This window comes from Carassius carassius, chromosome 44 (assembly GCF_963082965.1).
Source record: "Carassius carassius chromosome 44, fCarCar2.1, whole genome shotgun sequence".
NCBI lineage: Eukaryota > Metazoa > Chordata > Actinopteri > Cypriniformes > Cyprinidae > Carassius > Carassius carassius.
This window is the reverse complement of record NC_081798.1, coordinates 5,763,629-5,785,488: the sequence shown is the minus strand read 5'-3', so window position 1 is coordinate 5,785,488 and position 21,860 is coordinate 5,763,629. Positions and strand designations below refer to the sequence as shown.

Here is a 21,860-nt window from a genome sequence, read left to right as displayed (position 1 = left end):
TACGCACACGGAAGATTGCAGTCTGGGTAACCCGAGATGTAACACCCCTTTGCAAGCCACTTGTTGAAAGCAAAAAAAGCGTCTTGAGCTGGATTTCTACATAAATCTCTTTTCATGAGCGAGGTGGGGCACAAAAAGAAGATAAGATACCAATCACAAAGTTTCATAAGCACCGCAATGAGTGCTTTATAGATTTAAGCTCACATTTATGCAAATCTGACAGCGATAAAAGTCAATACATACTAATTTCGATCTCAAAACACAAGTGTTCCCAAACCGAACATCTACAATACATGACCTTCCACAATCAGCAGAGTTAAACACTTCAACAAACATGTCACTGATTCAGTGACAAAGAACATACGGTTTAAAAGAGACACTGACCCAGAATCTGTATAGCGTTGCGGCCCGGGCGGGTCACATGATGCTGTTGGATGGTCTCATATAAAGTGGCATGGCACAGCAGTAAGCAGCTAACACTTATCCACAGACACAGGATCCAGGACATGGCAGGAGCACCGGCTGAAGAGAAAAGACATCAAAGACAGAAGATAAAAGCAGAATGTTTATTCTATCTGACACACACCCACATGCACGTACTATTTCAGCCCTCAGCATTACTGAATATTCTGCCGTTAACAAGCATTATTTCACACTGTAACTTTTATTTAAAGTCAATATAATTTAAAGGGCACCTATTATGCCCCTTTTCACAAGATGTTTTATTATTATTATTATTGCTCTCTTGAATGTGCCTGTTTCAGTTCAAAATACCATACAGATCGTTTATTATAACATGTTGAAAACTTTTATTCTTGGGGTGGGTCTAAAAAGGGGTGTTTCAGGGGTGTGTTTCCTTACATGAAAATGGGCTGCAATTTCCCGCCCGACTCCAGAACAGGGCAGAGCCTAGACGTGTCTGCTTTGCATATGGCAATAAACAGAGAGGAGAAGCAACATGAGCGAGATTGAGAGGACTGGTATTCAGCCATACATGTACGAACTGGACAGCAGAAGGAACAATACTAGGCTCATCATAGATGCATCGGCGCTGCGCAGACCGATAGGCGTTTGACATCAAAGTACGGCGAGTGTGATTAAAGAGCAGACGACTCTTTGAGCTTCTGAATCACTCTTGCAGTATTTTGATGACATTGGCCAATCGGTCTGACCAGCACTGATGCATCTCAAATGAGCCTAATGCAAATGAACCAGAAAGTCTTGGAATTGTATTTCGAATCATTTATGTCCTTGTATATTTTTTCACAGCCGCTTTGTAACGAGGGATGCAACATAACTGATCGCATGTAGACAGAATGGTGGACATGGCACAACACACTAAGAGCTGACGATATGGTAGTCGCGCCTGTCAGTCAATAGTAGTGGGCGGGGCTACCGCAATATGACATCATATTGTGTGCTCGTTTTATGAGCCTGGTTTGGTTTTATTAAGATTAAAAAAACAAAAAAACAAAAACAAAGACTGGATGGATGGATTTTTATCATTCTAAGATGGCTGTGTACACACAAGTCCAACTCACATTTCTGTTTACCTTGTAAAAGTGGATTTTGCTTAATAGGTGCCCTTTAAAAATGACAATGCGGTTTGAAATCAGCAGGTATAGTAAAATACGACCACTAGCTATTCTTAAAACTACACTATTTAATCTTAAGGGAATAACCTTGTTTTTTTGGTTGCAGTACTTTATGGTAAGTTCTTTCATAACTAGCGCATAACCTTGGATTGATCAGCACTGCGGGACAGGAAGACAAACCAAACAAGTAAATTTATTTCCGTTTTATTATATAATGACACTGTTTTAAGGTCAAAACATATTAACCAAACCAATTAACAATAATGGACAGTATAGACAAATGTGCAGTGATGAGCCAAAATACTCAATACAGAAACTCTTGGAATGTTTAAACGAGTCCAAGTTTTCGGCGACTTTAAATTTGTAAGACAAAGGCTGATATCTGTATTGCTATTAACACATATAAATTAAACCTCGGCTCATCCTCTAAGTAAAAATGACAAAAACTCCCTCACTTTAAATGGCAAACAGTGTTTAATTAATGGATGGCACATCTGAGTTCTCTTTAAGCTGACAGACAGGAGCATCACTCAGTGTACCCTCAAATGACATTGAAATTTCCAATGAATATTCATCAAGCCCCAAAATTAAGCATATAATTATTAACCGCACATTGTAATCCCCTTTGCTCCACTAAAGCCTCCTTAATCCACAGTTTTGTGGAAATGTGAACTGTTCCCAGAGGAGGGCTATTCTTTCCCTGGCTGGCAAACTGCCTTAAAAACTTCAACTGTCTTCTTCAACACTATAAAAGAAGATTTAGCACATGCAATCAAGTCTATTGACGTACAACAGCGAAAGATTATGTTTAAGCAAAATGATCAGCCTTGGACTTTAGAAGGTCACATAAACCTCAACACCGACGCAATGTATTCTGTTGCAGATCTTTAATTTTCCAGGTAATATAAGTCACTTCTCAATGAGACGATGTCTGGCAGGCTGGTAAGAGCAGCTTAGGGAGCCGGTGCTCGCAGCTGCTGTATAATTAATGCACTGATCTGACAAATCATCTGTTTGGATGCTTTTACGTGTTTTACTTTATGGTCTGCATGCTCATCACCGTACTCGGACACACCTGCACATGATCACCGCAAGATATAATGTACTCTACACACTTAAGATGAAGTGCCTATACAATTTTGAGGGTAGAAATAAAATAATACTTTATTTGAATAAATTCTATTATATTCTAATATGAATATTAATCATTATTATTAATATACAATTTCTGAGTAGTTTCACACATATTCTGAGAAATATCTACATATTCTGTATTTGTTCTTGCACTATATTGCATCTGTTACTATTACAAAATACAGCTTGTGTGTGTTATTAAATGTAAAATATTGGCCATCATATGTTCACTTATGTCACAGCAGCAGCACTGAGCTTAGAAAGGACCTGCAGGAAAATCTTATAAGCTCATCTGATCTGCACCGTATTGAAACTGTCAACTCTTGGCATCTTTTATTACTGCGTAGGAAAATTATCAATGACTTGGAGACGCACATAATACATGCTTAAAAGTGGCTAGTCAAGTTTTCGCTTCTAAAATGCGCACACCTGCTGACTTTCTAGACATTCTTGCAAACTGACTTCCCGTAGATTTTTTTCACATCTTCCCATGACAGAACTATCACATTTAATCTTACCTGTGAGATACTGTGAGGAGAACGTTAAAGAAACGAGCCCGTCAGCTGTGCATCCAATATCCTTAGCACATAGTCATAAATCCATCCATGCTCTCGAGAAAGAGCTTCACAGCAAAAGTTCCTGTTTGGATCTGCGGGTCAGAGGGGGGATGAGGAGACTTTTGTTCTCACTCCTGCCCTTGGTCCCCTTCTTTTGTTGTAAGTCCTTCTGGATGCAATCCACCGAACACAGTCAGGCACCCGACAACAGAAACTCCCGTCACAGCTGTGAAACGCTGTCAGAAACTAGCTGGGATTTGAGGGACGAGAGGCTTCTCATGTCACCTTTAAATCACCAGAGAAGCAACGTCTTCCTCCTGTTTCTCAGCCTCCTCACGCTTCTCTCTGAAGGTGAAGCTTCTTTGAAGGATAAGAAGCTAATTTGGCTCTTCACTTTTTGGTCTTGCACATGCGACGGCACTTCTCTCCCTCCCTCTCTCTCTCATGTGCTCGCTCTCTCCGTCCCTCTCTCCTCTCAGCTCTTCTCTCCCATTGAGAAGCCACTCAGTACAAGTCTCTCCTCTTCCCAGTGTACTGATTGGTGTGCACACGCATGTGTGAGTGCAGGCGTGCTTGTGTGTATGACAATACCGCTTCGCGAGTGGGAGAGCAAGACGCATCAGACGTCTTAAAGCAAGACTGCCCACTGTAGCCGAACAGAAATACACCCATACAGTTGATATAATCTTGTATGCGTGTGGTTTCTGCATGCAACTGCAGCCTGGAATAAAGACAGACAGGATGGTTTTATTTCACAATATGCTTCCTCAATTATTGAGATTTTGGAGGGTTTGAACAAAGAGACTAAAATATGCTCAGAGCAACACGCTTTTAATAGAAGGGTGTCTGCAGCTGCGTTTGCAATCATCCCATTATTCTGAAATTACTGCTATGTTTCTTTGCCTGTTGGTACAATCTAAATGGCTCTTTGTGTTGCGCGTGGCTCTCGCTGGTTGTTGAGTGTTGCCAGAAAAAAAGTTGCAGCTGGCACGCCTGGCACAAAGAAACAGTCGTTCCCTTTATGTGTGCTGATGCTGTTGTGGGAATTCAGTGTTTTTTATTATCCAAAATGATTTGTAGATAATAAAAAATTTGATAATAAATAACAATAAGGAACATAGGTTTATTTATATTAAATTAGAATTATTATACATGGTTACATATAATTTAGATTATTTTAACCTACAAAAATATGAGATTATGAATAATAATTAAACAAGTAATATGGATCAGCGTGTGTACATTCAGTACAATTGTTTGTACAATGTGTGTATTCAATATATATTAGTGATGTCCCGATACCACTTTTTCACTTTCAATACCGATGCCGCAGCTTTGGCTATTTACTGATTCCGATATAAATCCGATATTTTTATTTTATTCTTGAACTAATACTAATAATAATAAAATAAATTGAAGAACTTTGCTCAATTAGCCACCCATAAACAAGTAAAAATAAAACACAATATATATTGATCCTATTAAAGCAACAGTTTTAAAGTTTTTCAGTCAAGAGTATTTAGTGATTTTTCTCTTTGTGTTTGGTGTTTTATTAACATTAAAGGAATAATTCACCCAAAAACTACATCAGGTTAGTGTTTTGTTTTTGATATCTTCGTGTACCCACACAAAAATAGTTTTTAACCTGAAAGAGTTTTCTTCTGCTAAACATAAACTCTATTTTAAAGAAGGTGGAAAACCAAACAGTTGCTGGTTCACAGTGACTTCCAGAGTATTTTTCCCCCTACTATCAAAGTTAATGTGGACAAGCAACTGTTTGGTTATCAGCTTCTTCAAAATATCTTTTGTGTGCAGCACAAGAAAGAAATTAAAATACTGTAGGTTTGGGAAAACATATGAGTGAATAAACAATGACAGAAATTAAATTTTAGGGTGAACTATCCCTTTAATTACAGCATGTTCAGTATTGTCCCTTTAAGACCTACACACATCTAATATACAGACATGCATCTGTTAATTTCAGTTGTTTACTTTAATTTTAGACATAACCAACTGAGGCTATACATAAACCTTGTGTTTTTTTAAGGTAATAAAACAAAACACAACTTACTTCAGTAATCAGGCGCTGTTTGAAGGGTTTTTCTTTTTTGTGGGAGCGCTTTGAGTGTGCTCAGAAAAAATAAAAAATACTTGTCAGAACAGCACACAAATGAAACATTTAAATAACCAGTAGGGCTTTACTTTTTTATTTTTTACTTTTGTGAATAAGTGCAGTGTCCCATGAGAAAAAAGCTGGTCAGCAGAAGGAAGCATGAAGTGCTCCAAAATGTCTTTGTAAATGGCTGCAGTGACTTTGGATTTCTAAAAACACAATGGACCAACAACAGCAGATGACATTGCACCCAAAATCATCACAGACTGTGGAAACTTAACACTGGACTTCAAGCAACTTGGGCTATGAGCTTCTCGACCCTTCCTCCAGACTCTAGGACCTTGGTTTCCAAATGAAATACAAAACTTGCTCTCATCTGAAAAAAGAGGACTTTGGACCACTGGCCAACAGTCCAGTTCTTCTTCTCCTTAGCCCAGGTAAGGCACCTCTGACGTTGTCTGTGGTTCAGGAGTGGCTTAACAAGAGTAATATGACTAGCCAAATTCCTTGACACATCTGTATGCCTTGACCCCAGCCTCGGTCAATTCCTTGTGAAGTTCACTCAAATTCTTGAATCGATTTTGCTTGACAATGCTCATAAGGCAGCGGTTCTCTCAACTGGTTATGCATCTTTTTCTTCCACACTTTTTCTTTCCACTCAACTTTGTTAACATTCTTGGATACAGCACTCTGTGAACAGCCAGCTTCTTCAGCAATGAATGTTTGTTGCTTACCCTCCTTGTGAAGGGTGTCAATGATTGTCTTCTGGACAACTGTCAGATCAGCAGTCTTCCCCATGATTGTGTAGCCTAGTGAACCAAACTGAGAGACCATTTTAAAGGCTCAGGAAACCTTTGCAGGTGTTTTGAGTTGATTAGCTGATTGGTATGTCACCATATTCTAATTTGTTGAATGTTGTTAAATGTGAGCCAAAATCATCACAATTAAAAGAACCAAAGACTTAAAGCGTTAGTTCACCCAAAAATGAAAATTATGCAATTAATGACTCACCCTCATGTCGTTTCAAACCCGTAAGACCTTTGTTCATCTTCGGAACACAGTTTAAGATATTTTAGATTTAGTCCGAGAGCTCTCAGTCCCTCCATTGAAAATGTATGTACGGTATACTGTCCATGTGCAGAAAGGTAATAAAAACATCATCAAAGTAGTCCATGTGACATCGGAGGGTCAGTTAGAATTTGTTGAAGCACCGAAAATACATTTTGGTCCGAAAAAATAAAATAAAATCTACGACTTTATTCAGCATTGTCTTCTCTTCTGGGTCTGTTGTGAGCGCGTTTACAACCGGTTCTTGACTCGAGAACGAGTCAATCTTTCGTTCGTTATCTGGTTCTGCTCGATGTTCATCTTCAGTTGTCTCTTCACAGCAGTTCAGTCAGTGTACTGTTTGAGTACATGAATTACTCTGGGATATTGGTTTGTTTGAACTCAGAGGGAGTGTCAGCCACGTTAAAAAAGCTAACAGCTTAAGTCATTTGTGGATTAATGCGTATTAGAGACGCAAACCGTTTCAAACGATTAGGTTCGATTTGGTGAACTTGTTCAAGAAGAACTGGGTAAATCAAATGATTCGTTCGTTAACCAGACATCACTACACTGCACTGTTGTGAACGCACTCACACGGGTTTTGAACGATGTGAGGGTGAGTCATTAATGCTATAATTAAAATTTTTGGGTGAACTAACCCTTTAAACTACTTCTGTTTGTGTGCATTGAATTTATTTAATACAAAAGTTTCACAATTTGAGTTGAATTACTGAAATAAATGACCTTTTCCACGACATTCTAATTTATCGAGATGCACAAGGCAATACTGTTTGATATATTTTTCGTTTCATTGTAATGTAGGGTATATAGTCCTACACATTTCCCTGAACTACATTTCTGCGGCTATTTATATATTTAAATGAAAATGAAAAGAGGTGTTTGATATCATTTCGTCTTATGTTAAATATACAGTGAGGAAAATTGCAGTAGCCAAGGCGACTGATGTTATCCAGTATGCAGCTGTTTGCAGAATTACCGAACTTTTGTCTTCCCATCCGCAGGAGATCACACTCCAGAGTCGAACTCAGAAAGTCTGAACTACCGAGGATGCAGGTCCAAAATTTGCATTGATAAACACTTGCAGACCTACGTCACCAGACTATCTGCTTAATATTCACGGTACTTTTGACCGTGGTGGAAACGCAGAAATCAAAAAAAAAAAGTTCCTGCAAAAAAAATTTCCTGGTACAATTGTTCAGAGTAATTTCGGTGGAAACGCAGCATAAGTTAGAAAGGCAAAATGACACACACTTTTATATATATTTATGCCATCTCATATTTTTCTAACCAAATCTATACTGTATTAGCAACAGAAACCACTGTCTCTCGAGGGCCAACTGGGATGTGAAATGTAGGCAAACCCAATCTCTCGCAAATTTACATGCGTATGCTGAGGCAGTCGTGTCAAGATCTATTCCTTCTTTCTTGACTCAACTGACTACATCATGACATTTCAGTGACAGTAAAGCTGACAAATGCTGCATAGAGCAGCTGGAGTGGAGAACCTGCACACACTGTCGTCACATGAATATCTAAGGGCTGAAAAATATGTGTGAGAGCATGCGCCAGTGTAGAGGAGCGAATCAAGATCGGACAGATAAAGCACTTGACTTCCCCAACTGATTCTTAAATCAGAAATTCATTTCTGATCCTAGGAACACAGTTCTACTTGGGCACAGACAGTGAGCCTAGCCAAAGGGTGTTTCTTGCCTTGCTGTTGTCTGAGACGCTCAATGGTCTCCAAGCTGAAGACTGCCAAGACTGGGATCGCAGGCTGGAACAGAGCAACTATTGTTAAGGGGTACGGGGAAAAAAATTAAGTCTAACGAAACCGTGAAAGACAGATATTTATTACTTTCCCAGTAGGATGCCCTAAACAGACCAACGGACTGGTTATCTGCTGAGGTAATTGGTACCTGTGTAAGTGTAAATGTTAACAAGATTTTTCTGCTTTTACACTAGTGGCCGATGATGCGTTTTACCAAATCGCATTGCGATGGCTTGAGAATGTCTATAAATGGTCATTGTTAAAAAAAAAAAAATAATAACAAAAAATAAAAAGAGAGAAAGTGAAATTCCTTACGCAATATTTAACTGAGAAGAAACAAGATATTATGGCTCGGTTTTATAGACTATCTTGAAAATAACTATTTTGTCTTATTGCACATTTGCAGATGTTTAACTTATTGTAAATGAATGTAAATGCAACACACACACACACACACACACACACACACACACAATGCATTTGCTTTGGATAAAAGCATCTATAACATGGGTAAAAAGAAACAATAATAATAATAGTATTAATATATATATATATAATAGTATATATATATATATATATATATATATATATAGTATATATATATAATAATAGTATATATATATATATATATATATATATACAACCCGAATTCCGGAAAAGTTGGGACGTTTTTTAAATTTTAATAAAATGAAAACTAAAGGAATTTCAAATCACATGAGCCAATATTTTATTCACAATAGAACATAGATAACATAGCAAATGTTTAAACTGAGAAATTTTACACTTTTATCCACTTAATTAGCTCATTTAAAATTTAATGCCTGCTACAGGTCTCAAAAAAGTTGGCACGGGGGCAACAAATGGCTAAAAAAGCAAGCAGTTTTGAAAAGATTCAGCTGGGAGAACATCTAGTGATTAATTAAGTTAATTGATATCAGGTCTGTAACATGATTAGCTATAAAAGCTTTGTCTTAGAAAAGCAGAGTCTCTCAGAAGTAAAGATGGGCGGAGGCTCTCCAATCTGTGAAAGACTGCGTAAAAAAATTGTGGAAAACTTTAAAAACAATGTTCCTCAACGTCAAATTGCAAAGGCTTTGCAAATCTCATCATCTACAGTGCATAACATCATCAAAAGTTTCAGAGAAACTGGAGAAATCTCTGTGCGTAAGGGACCAGGCCGGGGGCCTTTATTGGATGCCCGTGGTCTTCGGGCTCTCAGACCACACTGCATCACTCATCGGCATAATTGTGTCAATGACGAATAAATGGGCCCAGGAATACTTTCAGAAACCACTGTCGATAAACACAATCCGCCGTGCCATCAGCAGATGCCAACTAAAGCTCTATCATGCAAAAAGGAAGCCATATGTGAACATGGTCCAGAAGCGCCGTCGTGTCCTGTGGGCCAAGGCTCATTTAAAATGGACTATTTCAAAGTGGAATAGTGTTTTATGGTCAGACGAGTCCAAATTTGACATTCTTGTTGGAAATCACGGACGCCGTGTCCTCCGGGCTAAAGAGGAGGGAGACCTTCCAGCATGTTATCAGCGTTCAGTTCAAAAGCCAGCATCTCTGATGGTATGGGGGTGCATAAGTGCATACGGTATGGGCAGCTTGCATGTTTTGGAAGGCTCTGTGAATGCTGAAAGGTATATAAAGGTTTTAGAGCAACATATGCTTCCCTCCAAACAACGTCTATTTCAGGGAAGGCCTTGTTTATTTCAGCAGGACAATGCAAAACCACATACTGCAGCTATAACAACAGCATGGCTTCGTCGTAGAAGAGTCCGGGTGCTAACCTGGCCTGCCTGCAGTCCAGATCTTTCACCTATAGAGAACATATGGCGCATCATTAAACGAAAAATACGTCAAAGACGACCACGAACTCTTCAGCAGCTGGAAATCTATATAAGGCAAGAATGGGACCAAATTCCAACAGCAAAACTCCAGCAACTCATAGCCTCAATGCCCAGACGTCTTCAAACTGTTTTGAAAAGAAAAGGAGATGCTACACCATGGTAAACATGCCCCGTCCCAACTATTTTGAGACCTGTAGCAGAAATCAAAATTGAAATGAGCTCATTTTGTGCATAAAATTGTAAACTTTCTCAGTTTAAACATTTGCTATGTTATCTATGTTCTATTGTGAATAAAATATTGGCTCATGTGATTTGAAAGTCTTTTAGTTTTCATTTTATTAAAATGTAAAAAACGTCCCAACTTTTCCCGAATTCGGGTTGTATATATATATATATATATATATATATATATATATATATATATATATATACATATATATATATATATATATATATATACATATATATACATACATATACACACACACACACACACACACACACACAATACATTTGGCATCAATATCATGGCTAAAGAATAACAAACAAGGTGCCAACCATCAACTGAAGAACACATTTTGTCATGTTGCTTCCAGTCTCAACAGCTCCATTGATTATAATAAGAACAACCTAGTTTTGACACGCTGACATGGTGGGAGGAAAAAGGGATCCGTAAGAAATGAGGAATAAGTTTACGAGTCCCTGTGAACTTTGAGCACAGACCTTGAATTTTATTACGGCTGCCCTGTTGACCACTACTTTCATCAGAGCGTTAGCGACATAATGTAATGGCCGTGACTCAGCAAAATACTGCAGCTAAAGATGAAGGATTTAATGGCATGGACGTGAAGCACAGAATGTGACAAAATGAGTATAATTTGTAACTAATGCACTACCACAACAGCGCAATGAAGGGGGAGAAGGTGAAATTAAGGCAGCAGCATAAAAAAAGGAATTAGCTTAGATGAATGCATTAGCATTTGACTAGCTGTGTTTTTAAAACTCCTTTTGTGTTGGCCGACTTCATGAAAATGTATGGCTTGTGAATATGGCTCGTGTTTATTTTAGGCGATTCAAAATCACATTTGTGTTCTGTCATTGTTGTGTGCCACTAAATCTTGAAACACGTCTTTTTCGAAACATCTTTATATGCCTCTAAGGACGACTTAAAAGAAAAATCATCCAATTAGCAGTTTCTCACGGCGATTATGTATGTTTACGACAGCGATGCTGTTTCGCGTCTCATTGTTTTGTCATCTGGGGTTTGGTTTTCTCATTTATGACTTTTTTTCCACATCTTGAAGCTTGTGTTTTGAGACTCCACTGGCTTTATCGTTACTGTAGCTTCAACTCTCTACCCTTTTTTTAGTCTCTCATCTCTTGGGCTCCTAATACTTCCAAGCATCTGTCGCCGCTGTCCATGCCAAGCTGGACTAGACCAGTCCAAACACAAGGAGCCAGCTGTTTGCATGCAAGCACCACAGATAAATGCTGCTCTGGTCCTGCCGCTACCCACAATTTCTTGATTAGTTTAAAAATGCCTTAAAGGAACAGTTCAAGCAAAGACATACATTCTTAGAGTAAATCGTTTACTCACTCTCATATAATTTCATACCAGTAAAACGTTCTCTGTCTGTGTAGCATAAAGATATTTTGTAAAACATCTTGTTTTTATTTGTCTGTACAATGAAGGTCAATTGGGTCCTATGTTGGACAATGGACAAAACATTTTTAATTCCGCAAAATAAAAAAGTTGGAATAGACGAGGATCTGTAAAGAGTAAAAAACAAAATTTTCTTGATTTGAAGTTTAGGTTATGTCAAGAAGATCAGAACCTAACACCCACTTAGTTATGAGGCTTACTGGGGCGTATTTGTGGAGCACATGTTATACAACATAAGATGTCTACAGAGAGAGACACTCCAAAGCAAGAAGAGGAAGTGCACTCAATGATTCATAAACTTAGTGGGGTGAGTGTCTGAAGCACGTATGAAACAATCTTGCTTTGCTTGGAGGTGCCTCAAGGCCAAAAGGGCCTGGAAATGAGTTACAAAAGCAAAAGCAAAAAAAAAAAAAGGACAAAGACAACATTCATCGCATGGATCTGTCTGCTTCTTAAAGATGAAATACTGACTTGTCCTTGATCAACCTTTAGCTGAAATCAAACAAAATGTTCTTAAATCTTAAAACATCAAGCACGGGAGGAGGATCCCACTGAGAATGATAAAATTATAGTCATAAAATCAGATTTGAAATCCCACAAATTTACACAGAATTTAAATATTCAAACACTGCAAATGTCTAACATTATTACAGTGGCCATAGTTCTCTTTTTGGACATTAAAAAGGGGACCAATAAGGATTTATAAATTGCCTATAATGTCCAGGTTTTAGCTTTGTTTTTCAGTTGAAAGTCCTTATATGTCCAATATACACATTTCTATATATCCCGCCTTATTGAATAGCATAATTATTCTATTGCGATGCCTGCACATTATTGATCAAAGTACTTTTTAATCACTACCTTCAATAATAGTAATACAGGATCTCACATACAGTCGTATTAACAGATTACAGTATTCACACTAAAAGCATGAACCATTGTGGCACGTGCCTTTCAACAAAATGAAAATTATCTAAAAAGCTTTGTGGGTGCAACTGCAAATGACTAACTGTCATACCCAAACGCAAATGTAAATTCATGGAAGGATTACACAAATATTCCTGTGCTTTCATCCCGGGCAGGATCGTCTGCGAAGCTAATGCGTGTCAGTGGCAAATTAAGGAAACCTATTAGAAACACACATTAGACAAAAAAAAAAAAAAACATTAACATCATAAAGTGAGTTCGTGAGCTACATTAACTGAATTAAACAAAATATTTATTTTATAATTGTACGTATAAGTAGAAATTAATGTTAAATGTATCAAGAATTTATCAAGTTGCATAAATGGTATGGTATATATCTATGTTGTTTACCCATATAAAAGATTCCTAATTACTATTTTGTTTCAGTATTTAGATTAAATAGCATTAGGGACCCCCATAACATAAAAACCCAATATGTCACCCTAATATTATGTTTGTAACTTTATTAGTCACCTCAAGGGATCTCATGCTTGTGTTGGGGTGAAATTTGAAATTGTTTTGCCTGACTGCAGTGTTATGAAGTTGCTTTTCTGTTGTACTGACCTGATTAAAACTCCACAGTAAATATGTTCCTATATCCTCATTTGAATTTCAATGCAACAGCTGCACATGGCCCATGAGTTATACCAAATTCATCTGAACAGGTTATAAGTACCAGTATATTAGCATGCAACGTCTGCTTTGTTTTACAGCCCAATTTTCAGGCATAGTGCAAATCAGGTAAAAACAAAGACATAATTAGATTGAACAAGTTCATGATAGTGAATAATAATGACTTCATCTAAATACAGCACAATGCATTTTGTGCCGATGTCATGACGAATCCAGTTAGTCCATCTATAGGACCCCAAAATGATTTGAAATCCCAAAATTATACATGTCGTCTGAACTATTTCATTAAGATCATTAAAGTCTTACATACTGTATAATTGCATAAAACTGAATCTATAAATTCATGTTTTGCAAGTCATGCAAAATGCAAATCATTACATCATTAAAATAAAAACAAAAATTTATTTTGAAAACAATTAAATCAAAAACACTTACTAAAAAGATACAATATGCAGTCATATTTGTCATGGTAACATCAACCAAAATCAGAACTGCTAACTTGTAAATGTGTTTTTAAATTATTTAAATATCAATTTAAAATATATTGGAGTACTTCATGGAAATAAAATACAAAACAGTTTGGGAATCCAAATTTATTTGAACAGGCACGACAAAAGACTACCCTTTGGGGTCCTGGTGGACTCAACTCAAAACATTGTTAATGTTTTTGTGCTAAAATACACTATGTAAAAGTGGTGCAACTGGTTGGAGAATTTGCCCAAAGTGTATTTAACATTGCAACATGTCTCTATTTGCTCAATTATTAGGTCTCAATTACCGGTTAACAAATAAAAAAAACACACATAAGCTTGTCGTTTCATTCTCTTCAAGCATTTTAAGAGACAGGATTTTTGCAGTTTTCCTCAAAATCAATATTTATGATAGCTTCAGGACTGAGCATGATGTGGAACATTGCGTATTGAAGGCTCGTCTTAATTATTCCCTCATGGTAAAGAAAAAGCACACAAGCCTACGCACTCTAATTGACACAGTGTAAAATCTCCCTCAGGTGCACGGCTCAGAAGCTGGTATAAAACTGGGTGTTTGTGCATTTTTCAAAGAGGCTGGTTTGAAGAAGTCTGCGGGATGAGACAGACTGAGACTTTATATTTGTCTCTGAGGTGTTTACGTGCAGAAGAAAGAGAGCAGATTGGTGGCTTCTCGCGATCCCCGTGGAATAAAGCATCTATTAGCGGTTGGAAAAGATACTGAGAGGAGCTTGGGTGTTTGTTTTGTGTTTTATTCTCTTCTCCCTCTCGCACAAGATGTTTGAAGTAGGTCAGAGAGATGTTGTGTCGGTAAAGTGTGGGGACCTGCGAGGCCTCGGCAAGAGATTTCTTCCAGCCTTCTCACAAGAGGCAAAATAATTGAGTGATATTGAAATACATTTTTCTTTAAGATGTCTGCAATGGTAACATGCTGTAACTGATTCGAATCAAAGCCTGCATGGGTTCCTGCTTAAAGGAATAATTTTAAAGGACTAGTTCAGCCCAAAAAAATGACAATTGTCAACATTTACGGTCTCTTATGCTCATCAAGGCTGCATTACTTGATCTAAAATACAGTAAATAAATAGTGTGAAATATAAGAATTAAAAACGCTATTTGAATATATTTTAAAATGCAATTTATTCCTGTCATGGTAAAGCTGAATATTCAGCATCATTACTCCAGTCTTCAATGTCTAATGTGATGATTTGCTGCTCTTGTTTGGGTGTTGAGATAATTAAGGGCTGTGCATAGCCGTCTTTGAAAAAAATCAACTACAACTCAAAAGAAGCAAATTAGTTGTTGCGTATCTGTATCATGAGACACTGGTAGGAATGAGACACGATTCATGCAAATCATTTAGCCGTTTTTTTTCTAGACTTACGAGACGGGAATGATTATTCCGATTGTATTATTATACAACATTAAAACGATACTTGTTTGAGTGTTCAGAACCAAGAAAAATGCAGCAGCATTAAAAAGTTCTATAGCATTTACTATGGATTTATGAAATATATTGGCTATAAAAAAATATATCGGAGCTTCAATATACTTATGAGTTAACAATTTTTCCATTTGATCAAATGCTATTGACTATTGCAACTAATCGCAGATCAGAGGAAGTTTGATTACTTTGAAATTCATTTTGAATCTACCCCAAACTACAAATAGTTGTGCAATAATATACTGGTAATTATAGTGCAGTTTGTCCATTTCTCAAACATTTATTCGCTAGTAGTTTCACAAAAAAATGGAGAGAAGAAAAGGATGGTGTTGGAGAATGAACATGACATGACCACATTTTCAAACATTCCATCAGAAAAAAAGGAGAAAAAAAAGATTTGATGGATCTGTAAGGATTTGATTAAAAAAAGGTGCAAAACCTTTGTAATGACTGCTAAAGTTAAGGTGGAGAGATGGAGCAGAGGGGAAAAAAAGCTGTGATTTAAATGCCCATTCACTCTTTTCATTACCTCCATTGTGTCTAACCAACTCCGCTTGGTTTTCAAGGTATTTTTCTGAATGGAGTGCAGATTGCGACTGATCTGGGGCCTGTTCTGGTACTATGGCAAACAGGCGCTGACCTTCTGTGGCCATCAGCTGCCTTAGTGTATCATAGATTGATTATTATGGGATTTGAACTCTAGCCATAATATTGTGTGTCAGCCATCATCAAGTGTCTATCAAAGTAGACAGTGAAGGGCACATGGGAATTGCAGTTGGGTCCTTTTGTTAAAAATTCCAATGTGATAAAGCAACAAAGTCTACTGTAACTGTCCTCGAAAAACAGCATTGTGTAACTAACGCTTCTGTTCTGGCCTTGGTGTCACAACACAGGACACCTGATACTGAATACATTTGAGTAAAGGCAAGTGGGACATATTTATTTCTAGCAAAAAAGTACATTCGATGAGTAAAGTATCAGCAAATTTTCATTTTGTGTGCACTATTCCTTTAAGTGATAGTAAATTAATTTTTAGTCTCCTTAAAGTACAAAAGAGAAAAATAAAACTGGATACGAAATGAACATGGCAAGATGAGACAAAACAAAAAATAGAGATTTGTCCCACCCCTTTCTTGCCCTTTTAATGTCCACTCTTTGCTTACTTCCTCCAGGCCGTTCATCTCACAGTCTCCCAGTGGACCTGAGGGAAATGGACTCTTAGTCTGCTCTCCATACATCACCTACTGACACTGATGGCCCGACATTTGGATTCTTACATCTGATGTTTCTTTCTTAAATCAATTATTCAAGATCTCAGATTCATGTCAGAGAGCAAGCCTATTCATCATTCCTAATTGCCATGCACCACGTCGCCATTGATCAAAGCACCTCCACCTTCCTCCTCAATATTTAACGTCATTGAAAAAAGACGTGAAATAATATGAAAACTGTCACTTACTCCAAAAGCCCACTTATGACCCTTTTATTCATATTGTGGCTTCACGCAAGATAAACGTCAGCTTTTGAGGAAAGTTTATCGACATATTGTCAGGAGCTATGCATGACAGGTAATTTCAATCTGTTCTTCTCACAAATCTACTGTATCTTAAGGCTTTAAAAAAGTTGGACTAAAGTCCATGTCACAGAGACCATGTTTCTGACACTTTTATGGTGCTTTTTTTGTCATTTTTGAGCTTTTGAATGCCAGAAATTTCAATTCGGGGAGAATTACTTTTACAGCAAGCTGCACTTATGCAAAAGGCTTCACATTTCTGTCAGTTCTTATGCAGATAAGCCAGCACCAAAACAAGCAATATTTATATTATTATTATTTTAATTGGGGCAAGTTTTATTATGAATCATTAAAAATAAAAACCACTACAATAACCCTGCATGAAGCAACATGAAAATTCAAGCTTGGGAATTTTCAATTGACCAATAACTCAAGTCAAGGAAGCCTGCTGTTCATTATATGACCTTTGCTAATATGATAGTCATGCACAAATTATTGGGAAACTGGTTATCAAAGTTTTCTGTCCTGTGTATTACACAAGCAGACATTGGCTTGCAAATTCAGATGTTTGTGATAAGATCCCAGCAACTGATAGAGGCTTTGGCCATGTAGAGGAACAAAAGTAGAAATCAGTGACCTTGCACTGGTACTTGACGAACCTATACAGAAGCATGTTTTCAGCTGAACTGCATTAATGCTGAAGGGTCTAGAGTCAACACAAGAAAATGGAGGTCACTCCCATTCAACTGCAAATGGGAATTACACTGTGGATCTGTTTTTCTATAGTTTAAACAGCTAGTGAGTAACAGCGGTCTACAAAGAATGATGTGAGATTAGTCAGTTATTTAAATATTTTGAGCTAGCAAAAAAACAAGAACAAACAAAAACAGTTTTAAGTTTATCAGAAAAATGTCTAAGGTCTATCAGAAAGGATTAAATGTGTGTCTGCAGCAGTCCAAAGTCCCATGAAATACATTAACCTTTATAAAAACATAAACTGCTGCTTAACAAACATCTTCCCTGAAAATCTGTTTGATCAAGCAGTCCATTTGCATTTAACTGCAGAAAACAACAACAGTGGGCTAGTCTGAGGTAAATAATATTGGCATTACAGTGGGAAAGGCTTCGGAATAGTGTGCGAGTCACATTACTAATGCAAATGATTACCATCTTGTATCCATCTTCAGTACGCCCTCACCATGACCTTTCATAAAGCGCTATTTCTTTCTCTGATAGACTAGTATTTCAAAGAAGATATTTTCTTTCAAAATGGCTTCATTGAGCAAAGGTTGAGGCCACTCACAGATCTTGGTCTTATTTAAGGTTTCTATCGTTTTGTCTTTGCCTTGCAGGTCCTTTATTTCCTGTGAGATCAGTTGTACAAGGTTGAAACCACTGGGGCTAAGATTCACTGAAACCACACTCTTACATTCAACTGGCATAGACTACTATTCAGTAAACCAGTATCTTTCTTGAAGGTGCATGGGAAAACTCCCATTCCCAAACTAAAGAAACATCTTAGCCAAATATAAAAATGTTGTCATTTCATTACCCTCATGTCCTGTATATCATTATTCAGATGTTTTTGTCTATTCAATGAAAAAATTAATGGGGAAGTCGTGGCCTAATGGTTAGAGAGTCGGACTCCCAATCGAAAGGTTGTGAGTTCGAGTCCCGGGCCGGCAGGAATTGTGGGTGGGGGGAGTGCATGTACAGTTCTCTCTCCACCTTCAATACCACGACTTAGGTGCCCTTGAGCAAGGCATCGAACCCCCAACTGCTCCCCGGGCGCCGCAGCATAAATGGCTGCCCACTGCTCCGGGTGTGTGCTCACAGTGTGTGTGTGTGTGTTCACTGCTCTGTGTGTGTGCATTTCGGATGGGTTAAATGCAGAGCACAAATTCTGAGTATGGGTCACCATACTTGGCTGAATGTCACTTCACTTTCACTTTTAAATAATAAAAAACAGTCAGTGTGGTCCTTTCTTCAAAAAATATTTTGTGTTACAAAGAAGAAATGCTTAGACATGAGGACTACATGAGGGTGAGCATAATTTTCATATTTTGGTGAATTATCCCTTTAAGCTAGTGTCCCAATTACCAACTCCTTAATAAAAAGTAGACAATTCCCAAAGGTTTTCACTGAAATCTTACCTTGGTCTTTATAATGGAAGAGGGTGATATATTACAGTACATTGCCTGCAACAGTTTTCTGATCAGCATTTTGGTTAAGTTTGGTTATGGTTAAGTCTGGCAAAACAAAAGCAGCAGTACCATACAAAGATACACAATTCCAATAATCCAAATGAGGAATTAAAGGGATAGTTGACACAAAAATGAAAATTGTCATTAATTATTCACCCTCATGTCGTTCATGTCATTTTTTGATGAAATCCGAGAGCAAATCTGTATAAATATCTACAATGACTGCTAGTATCTACTAGCACATCTAAATCCAGTCTTAGTTGTAAGCCTTTCCAAACCTTGTTCTAGCTGACCTATAAGGAAGTAAGCTGAGAAAAAGAAGGTAATCCATACTCCATTTTACAACTGGCCTTACTTTCAACAGCCACTTTCATGTTGGCCTCTCTTCATGAAGGGTTCATGCTTGCCCAGGTCAAGGATCTTTTCAGTTTAACTCAGAGGTGGATCTACCCTGAAGCAACACTAAGAACAACAACAACAAAAAAACATCTGAATGAAGCCCCTGGTATAGCAGGAAAGCATTCTCAAAAAGCAAACACCACTGTAATGTTAAGCATCCAAAACTTTTGAGAAGTAACATCATTTCAGTTTGTGTCTCGCCAACAGAATCAAACATGAATCATGAAGAAAGCTACTTTGAACTACATGGTATGCAACCATGAATTTACAGTAGCTTTGCAAATTAAGTTTGCCCTAATTATTTATTCTCAATGGTATTCGGGAACTAGATTTGGGTAAATAGTACATAGAAACTTCTTGTTTTATTAGTACAAGGTAAAAATTGTAAGTCTGAAAGAGAAAGGCCAGATGTGTCCACGTGAGCCTTCTCGGTCCCTGAGGCCATATGCATGACCATCTGGGGTTTCAAGAGGTGAAAATTCTGTTTCAAGGATGAGAAGAATCAGCTGGAGTATCTCTCATTCTCTCTCATGAAGGAGATGAGACTGTCTCTAGAGTAAGAAGTGTTCGTTCTTTTGCTGTGCAGAACAAGGACAGAGGCTGAGCAACTATTAAATGCGGCATAGCCATCGAACAGAAAGAAGTTCCTCTCTCTCTTTATCTCGACACTGCAGCATATGCCCACAGCCACAAATGCTTGTTGCCCAACACTGTGAAAGCAAATATCCACAATTACAGCCAGACTGACAAAGAAGCCCAGAAACGGTGCACAGTGGACAGTTGGTCTAAATGATTTCCAGTCCGTTTTACTTTTGACTGATGTCATCTCTAGATGACATCAGGAGGACGTCAATACCCTCTCTACATGATCAAATGACCATGAAGGGCCTTTTAAATACCACACCACTAAATCAGCGCAGACTTTTATTCTTTAGGACCCTGACTTGATGTGATTTCTACATTTGGCTTAAAAGAAAACTCAATTTAAATAGCATAAACTACTCCAAATAGACTTGAAACTGGATTTTGAAGGCAATGGCGCCATACACAACAGTGGCCATGACAATAAATCGCAGAAATTCTGAATCTGAGTTAAAACATCATGTGTAAGTGTCCAAATGTAATGGAGTGATATGAAAGTGCATGAAAACCTGGTCTCTTGATGTCCTTAAGTTGTGAACACAAAGATGTGGCCAGCTCACCAAGGTCCTCCGTTTGCCTTCCGACCTGATGTCCTATTCACCGAGTCCCTGAAATAGACTCTCTTTAGGGACGTGTTTGAGCGCACAACCAATATTCTGATTAAAAGCAGGTTCAAGCAGCTGAAATATAAGGAAGTGTCTTTACCTTAATTCGTTTCTGTTTTCCTTGTTGCTCTTTTCTGCTCTGCTTGAGCTTAATACAGGTTATTACAATGAAAATGAGAAATTAGGCAAAATGCATTTTGCTCCTTTAATGCACCCTTAATGGGTCTAGCATAGATTGAAAGTGTGGCCCAGGGCTCTCTTGCATTCCATGAATATGTTTCTGTAATACAAAGCTGGTATTAAACAATGGATTATTCAGACTCACTCCGAGTGACGCCACTTGTATGCTACACATCACATTTTGCATCATGCTGTGTTTGTTTTATCTTTATTATAAACCACTGCATGATTGCTCGATTTAAAATACAAATCATTTTCAATTCTAGATTCCTGATTTACAGTGGCAGTTCAAAAAAAAAGAAAAAACTAATACTCCACCCTCAAATGTTTTCTTATTACAATTGACTTTTTGTTACTATATATTAATACACTGGAATCATTTGTAAAAATACTCACTTTAAATGCATAAATTTGAAGCTAAACATTTTCAACTAAATTGAAATATTTTTATAGTCTTTTGATACTCCTAAAATACATTTTGTACGGTTTATTTATTTTATTTTTTTTGTTTGTTTCTTCTATGGACCCCAGTTTAAAAACCTTCTAAAATATAGACAAAAAGTATTTATTCCTCCCTAGCTCTTCTTTCCACATTCATGATAGTTAATCAGCAAACCAGACAGAAATAAAGTCAAATCTGTCGATCCAGTACACAAAATCTGTCTGAATGATTCATAGTTTTGCAGTGATCCAAACAGTAACCGGTTTACCACTGGAAAGAACAAAAAACTATCAAGAATAACAACTTCAATCTCATCACAAAACCTATTATTGTATGGCCTAGAATGACATGGAATATAGTGCATGAGTCATACAGTAGGAACTACTTTATTTATGAGAAAATAATGACAATTTATATTATTAGATTCATTTTGCCTACAAATGCAAATGTACTCGAATGTCCAAATTTTATGATCTTTCTCTCAACCAGCAAAAGCATATTTGTTGTGTGTCTAACGATGTTAGCGGAAATTCTCTGGGCACTCTCAGGTGAATCAAAATCAAGAGGACTAGTGTAATTCAAGTGAA

At 37.4% G+C, this 21,860-nt stretch overlaps 1 protein-coding gene across 2 annotated transcripts in view; it reads right to left on the bottom strand.

The window, feature by feature from the left end:
• LOC132126696 (chemokine-like protein TAFA-1) overlaps positions 1 to 21,860 on the bottom strand; it is a 160,182-nt gene that overhangs the window by 127,813 nt on the left and 10,509 nt on the right. For both annotated transcript variants that reach the window (XR_009427435.1, XM_059538144.1), the window contains exons 2-3: positions 3,248 to 4,007; positions 385 to 522 (exon numbers count right to left, since the gene is read on the bottom strand). Coding sequence is in view for 1 of the 2 variants with exons in the window: in XM_059538144.1 (XP_059394127.1) it covers positions 385 to 508 (124 nt within the window). In the remaining variant the exon portion in view is untranslated. The remainder of the gene's footprint in view (positions 1 to 384; positions 523 to 3,247; positions 4,008 to 21,860) is intronic.